Below are 12,175 nucleotides of genomic sequence, written 5' to 3'. Positions count from 1 at the left end.
TAGAACATGTGTTAGACTTAAACCCCGTGACAGCATAACTATGTTTATCTATAAGCACCTAACTTCCATCAATTTATAATAAGTATTCAATATTCAAGAATTGCTTTTAGAATTTTACCTGCAGTCTGAAGATTTTATTAAGCCTTTTGAAGGTGTGTAGTAATCAAAATGCCATTGAAATCAAAAGTGTTGAAATAATTATAAACCATGAGTCCATTCTATGTTGCTATTATGTTTATTAAAACAGAACATAAAGCAGTAACGGCCTAGGCCAGGACCAGTGAAGTAGGAAGGGACATGCACATACTCTTGGTTCTTCTTATTTGGGTCTTTGTATGCAATTATACAGAGAATGTCCTGAAGCTTTGTATGCTTAACAATGGCTAGGTACAGAATAACCAGGGCCCCCTACCTGAAAGACCCAATGTAGTTGGGCAGGACCAACTGCTCTTATTCTTTATTTGGTTGGTAGGTTAGGTCATGAAACATTGAGAGGACCAGACTTGTAAAGAAGAATTTCCTTTCACAAGCAAAACACTCTCGGTATTGGAACTACTTTTTACATTGCAAATTTAAGAAAACAGAACATTGGTTAAATAACATCCTTATAACCTAAATATACAGGAAAAATTGTAACCCTAAGAGGTGCAATCTTCACAAGTAAATTTTAATTCATTCTGTGTCATCGTTTCCTGCCTGAAACAGTCTTCTTCACGGCTCCCACTGAGACTAAAAACTGATCAAGGGATGATAAGGTCTTCATGTCATCTGGAGGGAAGTAACTGGCAGCCTTTCCCATAAGTGATGCGAAGAGAAGAGAAAGTGAAGGCCATGTGGCATAACGCTCACCCAAGAGGTCATCAAGAAATGCGAATGCAGCTAAGAAATCAGACCTGCTTGCATTTATTGGAGCAGCAAAATGGGCAGGAATTACTCTCTTGAACCTCCAGTCCCGTGCAATGCCATCAATCCAGTCCCTGACCTGAATTTTAAAGCACATACGATTGTCATTCATACTTTCTTTTGTTTCGGTGAAACAACGGTGTACTTTCAAATCACCATTAAAAACTCAGTCACAATACTCAATTCAGTTTCACTACTATAATTTAGTGTGTCCTCATGAAAAACATCCAAGGGTAATTCAAAAACAAAACAAAAAAAATCGACAAATCCTCTCCTTTAAATGCCTCTTTTGGTTGGTTCAGTTGCAATTAAGTTATAGTATTCAACATCTAGGCATGAGTGGTAGTTCAATGTTTCTTATGAAATGCTAAGGCATATAAACCACCCTGTTATGCATATTTTTGGTGTAAAAATGACAGGTAGCTGCACTAACCAATGTTTGTCAAAGAGAGGAGCAAAACCTATACTTAAGAGCACCCCCATCCCCACCAAAAAAAAAAAAACATAAAACAGGAAAAATTATCTGCATTGGACTAGGGTAGCTACCTTTTCAGGAACTTTGCTGAACACCAATGTCTTTACAATGGGCGAAACAATCAACTTTTGTGACATCTGAGCAAAGCTAGCATTAGGCTCCAACAAATTTGATGGACCAAGAAACAAAATTTGTAGAACCATTCGTTCCCACCCTGCACCAAAACTCAAGTCTAACTCAATACTTTGTGATAGGTACATACACTTAAGTTGCTTTCACATTTGTCTTAAATCCACTAACAAACACCAAAGAATGTGCTATTTGGATTTCAATAGAGGACTAACCTTTTTGACGGTTCCTCATGTTGTCAACAATTGGTTCCTCCGGAACTTCCTTTCCTTTACTAAGAATTTTAACAGCCAAACCATTCTTTGCAGATGCTAACAAGGATTCTTTACTTATGCACTCTGGTGGCTGCCTTGGTACAAAAATTACAGCATCTGTTACAAGTAGTGTTCTTGAACGCTTATGATAGAATGCTACCTCCACATATGGTCCAATTCCTGAAATACTCCACAAGCAAATCAATTATCACTGCTTTTGATTCATGAAAACATAGTTAAGGTAGTTGATGCATAGTTTACATTACCAACTTCTGGCGAGCTTAGAATTTTATGTTCAATCTCATCAGCCCACGGGGTTGACGAGTCCTCATCTTTCAAGGTTTTAGCACGAAAAATACCAAAAAATTCAAGTGGCAAATTCAAAGGCCAACTCCATTGCCTTGGGGCCACCCATACCTGAGCCCGAGGGAACTTTCTAGAAAATGGGCCAACAAATATTTTATGCTCATAAGCAAAAGTAGGCAGGACAATGTATTCTACAGGAGCTCCTAACTCCTTCACAAGCTGGCGAAAGACCAAGAGGTCATCAATAAGACACAGGAAATCCATAGAAATGCAAGATATGCAGAATTTTGGAGGCCAAGACTAAAATAACTTAGATTGAAAGCGTAAAAAAGGGGGATTAAATTAGTATATTGAGGAAGATCTTGCATATGTGGTAATTATGACTATTGACTTTTCCCGGACCAGTCGATTTTCTTGACGAACAATTTAGATTTTAGAGTAGGTATCACGTAAGGGGCTGGTTATATTGCACTTTGGAAACACTTTTCTTCCTTTTGAGAGAGAGAATAGTTAACTTTGTTTTAATGAAAACAGGGAGGCATTATCAAAATGTTTTGTAATTGATGCCCATATAAGTGATTAGGGTCTTGCTGTGCTGATTTTAATGTAAAAAATGTGACCATGATATCTGTTTAAGTGATTAAGATCTTGCTATGATGATTTCAGTGCAAGAAATGTGACCACATTTAATCTATTCACACTCCCTATTTATAAATTATAATACATTGCAATCCTTTATGTAAAATATTTGGACATAGCTACATAATTCTCTGTTGCCATTTTCCAAAGTGGAGTTCTTAGATAGCCTTGAAAGAATGACCGGTATCATTCAGCACAGAAATAATTTGATAATAAAAGATCCTTTTAAGTATTTAAATTTATTCAACAAAAAATGCTGTAAACAACCCAAATAATAAAACTAATTATTCAAAAAATCTGAATTACAAGTAGCCAAGTTTTACGTGCCAAGAAAAGAGTATAAGAAATTTTTTATGCATTTGTATTTCAATTGCCACCAATCTTAATAGTATTCATATTATACAGATTAAAAAAATTAAAGAAAAAGATGGAACCTGAATACACTCCTCGGTTGGAGCAATTGGGGCATGGACCCATAATCCACCAGATTTGAGTTTAATGATTGTCATTCGAATGTTCGTGGACACACTGCTGAATCCTAATGCTTGCTCTTGTTCGAATAGCCATATGCAGCCCTTCACAGCCTAAGAAAAGATATTAATAGAAGGGATATGTTAGTGCATAAAAAGCAGAACTTCTAACTACATTATACATTATCATATGATATGAACAGTTTATTACTTCAAGTTACAGTTTACTTTTCAATTTGGAACTAGGCTCTTAGCATGCTTAATGAAATATCAACCTAGCATTTGAAAATGCAAGCAGACAAGGAGAAAGAAACAATTCTTTGTTTAGGCATATTTGTTCCTTTTTTCTTGTTCATTCCTCTGCTACTGCTTGTATTCAACTGTATCTAGTCTATTGTACTTTCCAATCAATATTGCACCATTTGATACAGATTGATGCAATGATTTCTGATTCAGAATGCTTAACCTACCGATCTAGAAAAATTCTTATCATCCTTATACATTAAAGCATCATATAGAAAAACAAAAGCACACCACGATCCCAACCTACAGAGTTTACTTAGGCTACCATTAAAGGTTCCTCAAAACAAATAAAAAATAGAGGCTATACTTAAGGTACCTAGAGAGGTTATGTTAAGTGGTGGCTTTGGAAAAGAAAGTCTAAAGTAAATAGATTTGACTAAGGATATGCATGATGGAGATATAAGTAGTGCAAGAAGAAATGAAGGCATCACAGATAAGTTTCCTATCACCATTGATTTGCATTAAATTCATATCTTTTTGCATTGGTAATGAATGAGCTCACTAAAATCGATTTAAGAGAAAGTCCCGTGGTGTATGCCTTTTGAAGTTGATATAGTTTTTGTGGATTAAACAAGACATGGAGTAAATCTCAAGTTAGAAATTTGGTAGGATGCTTTGGAATCTGAAGGGTTTCGATTAAGTAGGACTAAAACAGAGTACATATACGTTTGATAAAAGTAGAAACAATGATGAAGGGGCTATAAGACTTGATGGTCAAGAGATACCACTTTTTATATCTTGGATCAATAATTCAAAAAATGGAGAGATTGAAGAGAATGTGAACCATAGGATAAAAGTAGGGTAGATGGAGTGGAGAAGCACATCAAGAGTATTGTCAACTGTGCCATCGTAGAATACCTATTAAGTTAAAGGGACAGTTTTATAAGACTTCTACAAGATCAGGTATGCACTATGGGTTGAGTGTTAGGTTGTTAAGAAGCAATATATTCATAAAATTAGTGCAACTGAAATGAGATATTAGGGGTGGCTCCTATTGATACAAAAAAAAAAAAAAAGGAGAGACAGTTGCTTTAAATGGTTTGGTCATATTTTGAAGAGAGCGATTAAATGCACAAGTGAGTTGATTCAAGTTGAGGTAGCAAAAAAGATGCATAAAGAGCAAAGAGTAAATATCACTTGAGTTCTGTCAAGAGCAGGGCAAGGAAGGGAAATTCAACATAACTTTCATACTATCAGCTTGCATAATAAATTTCCAATCCTCCATGATTAAAACTTGATTAGCTGTTTTGACAGAGAATCATTAAAATATCTGGCAATCAACCAAGTGGTACTTGGACAAGCTGTAACCTATGAAAGAAAATGGAAACCACTTTCGTATTGGACCAACAAAGTATGCAAGAAATCATGCGCAGTGACTGCAGTGGTTAAGTGAGTTCATGAACCATTTTTTGGAAACTCTATTTCCAAAATCATGTTTCAGGAATAGTAAAAACAATATATGGAAAGTTGCGATTGGTAGTGTATAAAGTGGAACACAAAAAATGGACGGAATGATTTGTATTCATGTTTCAGAAGCCTTGAAATACTGGCAAAATCTTACCACATATAGACACCACACTATCTCCCCCTAGTAAAATCATATGCTTGCCAAAGCCATAATTTGGATTAACTAAGCAAGCATATGGGAATCCATGACAAAGAGAAAAGTGATAAACTGATAATAGACAAATCACAAACCACAGAAACTTATTAGACCACTCAGTTGAACATAAACATATAATACAAAGATCTTAAAAGATAGAAAAACAGTTTCCCTTCTTAATAAGTGAAGCCAATAAAGAAACAGCAATCAAAGCAATACAGACAAAGGCAATAAAATGTGACAAAGCCAGCTTGGTAACAATGAGACAAATACTAAGAAATTCAATATTGGAAACAAATGACAGCTAATTCCAATAAAATGAAGAGAAAACAGAGAAGAAATTAAGAAAGCTAGCTAAGAGAAACATTAAAATGAATAAAGTGAAGTTGAAGGCAAAGAAGCAGACCTCAGTCCTTATAGTGCTCCTGTTGAGAAATGGGCCAAGAGGGAAGGGAAATCCAGTGAAGTTGAAATAAAACCTGCCACCACGATTGGTTGTGGTTGTGGCTGTGTTGGTGGCGAGGCTTGCTGAAGGAACCACCAAACTGATGGCATGATCTGCATCTCTTCTCTTGTTTCTGCGTTTTAGCTGCTTCAAGGAGGAGCCACCAAGGAAACTACAATTTGGGTCTCTCAGAGAGACTGGGTTCTGCTTTTGCAAGATAGAGGATTTTGGGGAAGGAACAGCAATGGTTGCCACCATTTTTTTTTGAAACCCAAGCCCTCTTTTCGTTTCTTTACCATCAACTAGCTAACCAGTTGGACTGTTGGAGTTTGTAGCGTACACAGCAGAATCTAAGGTTTCAATTCCAGGTTGTGTTTGTGACACGTGGGGGATCTATGTTGGATTGTCCTGCGTGGATTTTTAGATTTATTGTGGATGGTGGAGGAAGAAAAAAGATAGAGATCACGTAGAAATGGAAATCAGCAGAACTTTCTAGAACCGTGATTTTAAATTTTTAAAATTTGTTTTTAATACAATTGTTAGATCCTCAATTCCTCATAAATTGCCACTAAATAATGTTATGGATACAATATTTTCTTAATTGTTGATATGATTTATTATGATCGGAAAAATATTGTTTTTATTTGAGTTATTATTAACATTATTTTTATTATGTATCAATCACAATATTAGTTTGTGGAAAAAGTTGTGTGGTTTGCAACAAGAGCAGAGCATTTCTTAGTATTGTTTGCTTCTTGCTCTAAAGATTGAACTTACTTTGCACTCTGCACGCTATTGAAGGAAATGTTATCTCTAATTTTTATTCAAAAGTTTGGTTGGGTGTTGAATACATGCATAGCATTACATATTTGCCTTTGGCTTAGGTGGAGATTTGGCTTAAATGCGGAAAAGCAATTGGTTAATGTCTCTGTCTAAACGAGGTCATAGCATCATACCAAATACAATTAAGACCAACAAGATGCAATTTTTTTTTTTTTTTTCTTTTTCTGGGCGGACAAGATACATATGGGAAGGCAATGCACACAAGTTTTTGGTGCATGACAATCAAGTGGAAAATAAAAGAACAACAAAATTAAAAGATAAACCCTAAACAAGAAACTTAGGCATCAACATCTAAGGCGTTAGGAATTAGCTCCCATTAGAAAATCTCCAATCTAAAATTTCATTAATCAATCGTCTATCCTCAAATATAAATAGACCAAAAGTTTATACAAAGTTAAAGCTTCTAGGAAGTAAAAAGATGAAAGATAACAACTAATGGAAACTAATTCTAATTGACCTCAAATACTAATAATCTCTATCTAATTTCAAATCTAACCCTTATTTGAATAAAAGTTTACAACCATCCAATTTCCTATGAGATAAATACAAAAGTCTGAAAATATAAATTCTAAAATAATTTTGGTTTTGCTCTTACATCGGTTTCTACTTGTTCAATCACTGGAACATTTAGTCAAAATTATAGCAGATATCTTGGAGCATCTTCAATCTTTTTCTTTTTGGAAAGCCTCTCATCTCATGTACTTAGGCAGTGGCATGCAATATTATTTTATTTTTATTGCCTTCTCTTGCTAGTTGGGCTTGTGATTGTTACTTTCCGTTTTGGGCACCTCAGATGGAGATGGAGATGAGTAGTATTCCCGCTTTAGTATGGAATAAGAATAAAGCTTCTTATTTAGGCCCAAAAACAGGGTCAAGATGTAGCACTGTGCTAGCCACAATATTCATGGCCTCCGCTAATACAGATCATTCCTGAATTCAAGGAATTACCAGATTTATACAATGGATATTGTCCCCACACCAGAGCTAGTTGAAGAACCATGGTCAAAAGTACACACACTGTTCAATAGACAAGCTGCTCAAGGGAAATGTTGTTTTACTGCTGCAAATTTTTAATGAACCAATCTTGCTCAGACTAACCAGACATAAACTACAGCAACTAAAAAACAACACTATAGAATCATTAGAACAGCTTTACCTGTCTCAACTTCAGGGCCTGTTTGGTTTAGAGGTGTCTCAGTTTTCATAACTCAATTTTCAAAACCCGTAACTCAAACTCAAAACTCATAACTCCCTACTCAAATCTTAGTTTCACTCAAAAATTGCAAAATACCTGTTTGGACTCATAACTCAATTACATATCTCTACAACTTTTTGCCAAAACCATGAACCCCACCCACTGACACTATCCAGTGTTGCTACTGTTAACAAAAAATCTTCCTCCTTTACTTCTCCCACCATGGCATCCTCTCACCTTTAATTTCTCTGAATCTCCCTCTTTTCTATCAAATTTTTTTGTCTATCTCTCTTTCTTTGTCTCTCCCCTCTTCACTCTATATTTGATTTTTTTTCCCCCCTCTTTTCCGTTTCTTTCTCAGCTTTCTCTGTCTCTCCCCTCTTCAATCTATATTTGATTTTTTTTTCCACTCTTCTTTGTTTCTTTCTCAGCTTTCTCTATCTTTCCCCTCTTTAATCTATATTTGATTTTTTTTTTTCTCTCTTCTTTGTTTCTTTCTTAGCTGTTTTTGGTTAGTTTGAATCAGTGGTTATTGGGTTTAAAGTGGTGAGTTGTTTCAGTGGGGCTGGGTTAAATTGGTTGGGGCTAGTTTTGCGTTTCGGTGGTGTGGATCAACGGTTGGTTTTGTGGGTTGATTTTGGTGTTTTGGCAGTGGGTTGCTATGGCGGCGCTGGGTGGGGCTGGGTTCGTGTTTCGGTGGTGTTTTGTTGTGGTGGTGTTGTGGTGGTGCTGGGTTTGTTGTGGTGGCACTGGATTTGTTGTGGTGGTACTGTGGTTGTTTGCAACAATAATATCAAACAGGTCTGAGCTGACAAGACAACACAGAAGTTGTGAGCTCCACAAAGGTCGAAAAATTACAATGGTGCCACTAAGTTATGTATCTCAATTTTTGGAAACACCAAATTCTTGCTTTGTGTTTCCATCAATCTAACTCAAAATTTGTGAGTTTTGAGTGATGGAAACACAACGTGAAAATCAAGCCAAACAAAAAAATTTGTGTGGGTCCCATGTGTTTTGATAACTCAGTTATGAGTTTTGAGTGATATGATTCAAAACACCTCTAAACCAAACAAGCCTTGAAATTTCATAAATCCAGTTTTTCAACATCCACCATGACCTCTATTTTCTTTTCTTTTCTTTTTTGAAAAGTAAAATAATTTCATTTGAGAGAGGAGCTAGGGCAAATGCACAAAATATGCAATAAACCACTCTTAAGAAACTATACTCTTAAGAATTAAATGATCTAAAAACTCCAGAAAAGAAGATACATGGACCCTACCCAAGCTAGTCATCAAATCATACAAAGATCTTAAAGCAAATTGCTTAAGAACATGATTTAAAAATTCAACCCCATCAAAAGTTCAACTGTTCATCTCTCACTAAATTGTTCACAATACTCATTGATACAGCTTTCCATTTCTTGGAACTTATGTTACAATAAAATCTTCCTAGCAAACATTCTAGCATCCATTGCAGTCTCTGGCATAACCCAAACCACCCTGAATAAAGTACACACAAATGACCAAATATCCCGAGCCACTGACCTATGCTATGAAGTAGAAGGTGCTCTATTCTTGCACATACAACACTGGTCAACAATCACAAGACCTTGTTTTCAAAGATTGTCCACTGACGCCCCTTGGTGATTTGCCCAATGTAGCAGCAAGTAAAACAGGAAAAGAGAAAATAAAAGTAAAGAAGAAGCAACCTTCTGAGGCACCTTAGCACCCCAAATGCTCCTCTAAGGAATAGAACTCCTCTGGATGCTCTCAAAAGATCATAATACAAACTAATTTCAAACTTTCTACAAACTGATCCTCTATTTGACCAGACAGAAAGTTGAATACAACAAATCAGACAAGACAAGAACACAAACAAATCCAGCAAGCTATCATCTACAGCCACAAAGTCATTCAGGAGGTGTAAAATGCAAAGAACTCTGCCTGTGACTTAAACAAATAATTATAAAGAGGACATAAACCAATATTAAGTTGCTTGATCCCAAATCTATCATCAACCAACTATAATTAAATTACATAACTATAATATAGAAATATTCCATACAAACAAATACTCAAGCTCTTCATATATGGTCTTCATGCTAGTTACCTATTACAACTGTATAAATAACCTTAGGATATCCACAATCCAACTATGTCTAGGAAAATGAAAATTCACTCCAAGACTTGGATGCACCAACGCTATAAAATTTCAGTCATTAATATCACAGCCATCATACCAGCCAGATTCTAAAAGCACTAAAAATGAATCTGAAAATGAAAGTCTTGAATGGTACTGACATTGAGTGTCTTTCAAAGGGAAGCATTGGGGCAGCCTTACAGTGGAAAGTCGTTGAATTATAAGTTTCATGGTTCTTTGGATAGAGAGGATGCATTTTTATAGGAGCAAACATCTATTCACAGCACTTGCAAACCCCGAATAGCATCTCAAGTGATGATTTCTCTCACAAGCCAATCCAGACTAGGATATGCAAAGTACAGAACAAGAAACGATGGGAGAGCAAACAGAACTGTGACAAGTATGTACAAAGCCAAGATGGCTGCACTAGCAGGTATTGCATAGAGGACGATCAGAAGAAATATAACAACCAATGGGAATTTAGCCGTCATATGAACAAAGAAAATCAGCGACTTCCGAAGGGAAGAGTGTAATGTCTCCACACTGAGATAATTACTGAGACGACCATGGGCATGGTGGGATCCTGATGGCTCAGGATGACGAATATATTGTCCCCTCCTGAGGTTACCATTGCTTACCTGACCTCCCATTGGCAAATTTCCATTTGTAGGCCAGAGTGATTGTTGATCCCTAGCGAAGGAAGAATGAGACTTCACTCTGTCACCATGCATGCTCTCAACCATCCAGAGAAGAAAGTAATTCTTGCGAGGAAACTTGAGATTTCCCCTGTAAACAAGACGGAAGGATAGGAGATTGCACCATGGGCAGGAGATAAAGAGTGGAAGCTGAATTGGTAGAGTGGGAAATTTCACAACAGCCCATTGCAGTCCCAGAATGCAATTTTTACAAAGGGTATGGCCACACCATAAGACATATGGTACATTTTCAACGATGTTAAAGGATTCCCAGCATATTGGGCACTCTAGTCCTTCCTCTCTGCTAGCAATAGAAGAAGCTTCATCATCAGAGCATTCAGAAGCAGCTTGGGTTTGGTTAATAGAGTCATTTTTCAGTCCAATATTTCCAGCTATGCAATTGGATGCAAAACTCCACATTTTAGTATTTGAGGAACAATGACCATAAAAATAACATCACTTGCTAAGTTTGCCACAGAAACCTTGAACCAAGGTGTCTATTACCATAATGACAACTGGAAACACGTTGCTCCAGAAACTTAACCTGAAAGAGAAGATACAGTCAAGTAAATCATCTAGTCTGCAGCATATTGGTAAGAGATAAATTACTAATACATGGTAGTTTAACATGGTATCAAAGTAAAAAGTCCCGAGTTCGATTCATGTCTACTCTAGTCTACCTCTCATTTAAAATCTCACATGTTGAGCCTTACCTATTAAACGGGAGTTAGAGCCCACATGTGAGAGAGTGTTAGAATTATGCGGTTAAATGATTAAATTTACCATTTTCAACTTTAAACTTTTGAGAAGAATCAGTAAATTAACGACTACATAAGAAATACTAGCAGTTGTTTCAGATCAAAATTCACAATTCCCAACAACGTATACTATCAAAGCAACGCCTGAACCAGTTATCAGTAACCTTATTTCCACAACAAAACTAATCCCCCAATTCAATTTCTAGAACCACTACCAAGTTTCAAATTGACACAAACCACCGAAGGGTCAAACTTCGAATCAATAGTGCAAAATAAAATAAAAAATCAAAAACAGTTTTTTGTTCGTTTTGACGAATACCCATTTCAAAATCCAACCCAATTCCAATATGGGTCTTTGGAAATTAGCCTTTCCAAAAAAAAAAAAAAAAACCAGTGCAGAAACGCAAGAAATAATCACCATAATAAAAGCTACAAACCCATACCTGAAAATCTAGGACAGAAATGGAGCAAAAAAAAAAAAGAAATTGGCAAAGGATCTGTACAATTCAAAGCATGATAAACCATTACTAATAGTAAAGCTAAAAAGCGCAGAGTATGAACAGGTAGAAGAGAATTGAGAGACGATCTTATATCCTTACCGATTTGTTGGGTTGAAGCGCTATTTTGCTAAGAGAGAAAAATGAAATAAAATAAAATAAGCTTAAGCGGGTTCAGAATCAATTCAAACCCCCAAATCCAATCTCTCTCTTTCTTTATTTGTCTGAGGACTGAGAATCTTGGGACGTAGCTGAAACTTGTGAGAGCGTCCCCGATACGAGGGATAAACTACTTTTTCTTTTTCACTCATTTTTCAAAAAAACTTCTTTTACTTTTTTACCCCATAATTTTATTCAGGTAATAATGTAAAATTGGCTTTCTAATTTTTAATTTTTTTTTTAATTTTAGTTTTCTGATTTTTAGTTTTATTATTTCAATTCTCTAACTTTCAATTGTTATCAATTTAGTAATCCGTTAAACTCCATTTATATCCTGTTGTTAATTGAGTCAAAATGACGTC

At 35.9% G+C, this 12,175-nt stretch overlaps 2 protein-coding genes across 2 annotated transcripts; both read right to left on the bottom strand.

The window, feature by feature from the left end:
• Window positions 1–294: 294 nt before the first annotated feature.
• Window positions 295–5,995, bottom strand: LOC112022397 (uncharacterized). Its single transcript, XM_024054986.2, has 6 exons — window positions 5,489–5,995; window positions 3,141–3,290; window positions 2,028–2,286; window positions 1,723–1,941; window positions 1,450–1,592; window positions 295–982 (listed from the first exon to the last, which is right to left on the bottom strand). The coding sequence occupies exons 1-6, from the start codon at window positions 5,783–5,785 to the stop codon at window positions 683–685; spliced, it is 1,368 nt and encodes a 455-aa protein (XP_023910754.2). The 5' UTR covers window positions 5,786–5,995; the 3' UTR covers window positions 295–682.
• A 3,578-nt stretch (window positions 5,996–9,573) lies between these two features.
• LOC112022391 (uncharacterized) lies at window positions 9,574–11,964 on the bottom strand. Its single transcript, XM_024054979.2, has 2 exons — window positions 11,757–11,964; window positions 9,574–10,943 (listed from the first exon to the last, which is right to left on the bottom strand). Exon 2 carries the CDS (start codon window positions 10,817–10,819, stop codon window positions 10,013–10,015), a length of 807 nt encoding a protein of 268 aa, XP_023910747.1. The 5' UTR covers window positions 10,820–10,943; window positions 11,757–11,964; the 3' UTR covers window positions 9,574–10,012.
• Between the last annotated feature and the right edge of the window lie 211 nt (window positions 11,965–12,175).

The sequence above is a fragment of the Quercus suber genome, unplaced genomic scaffold (genome assembly GCF_002906115.3).
Source record: "Quercus suber isolate HL8 unplaced genomic scaffold, Cork oak 2.0 scaffold_206, whole genome shotgun sequence".
Taxonomy (NCBI): domain Eukaryota; kingdom Viridiplantae; phylum Streptophyta; class Magnoliopsida; order Fagales; family Fagaceae; genus Quercus; species Quercus suber.
Note: the sequence above shows the minus strand (reverse complement) of the source record. Positions and strands in the feature narration are given on the sequence as shown.

Excerpts from the sequence above, each read along its gene's own strand:
- LOC112022397 (XM_024054986.2), bottom strand. The coding sequence starts at position 5,785 with ATGGTGGCAACCATTGCTGTTCCTTCCCCAAAATCCTCTATCTTGCAA. Across the intron at positions 1,942-2,027 it reads TCTAAGCTCGCCAGAAGTTG|GAATTGGACCATATGTGGAG; the intron begins GTAATGTAAACT and ends GGAGTATTTCAG. Across the intron at positions 1,593-1,722 it reads CATGAGGAACCGTCAAAAAG|GGTGGGAACGAATGGTTCTA; the intron begins GTTAGTCCTCTA and ends GTTTTGGTGCAG.
- LOC112022391 (XM_024054979.2), bottom strand. The coding sequence starts at position 10,819 with ATGTGGAGTTTTGCATCCAATTGCATAGCTGGAAATATTGGACTGAAA.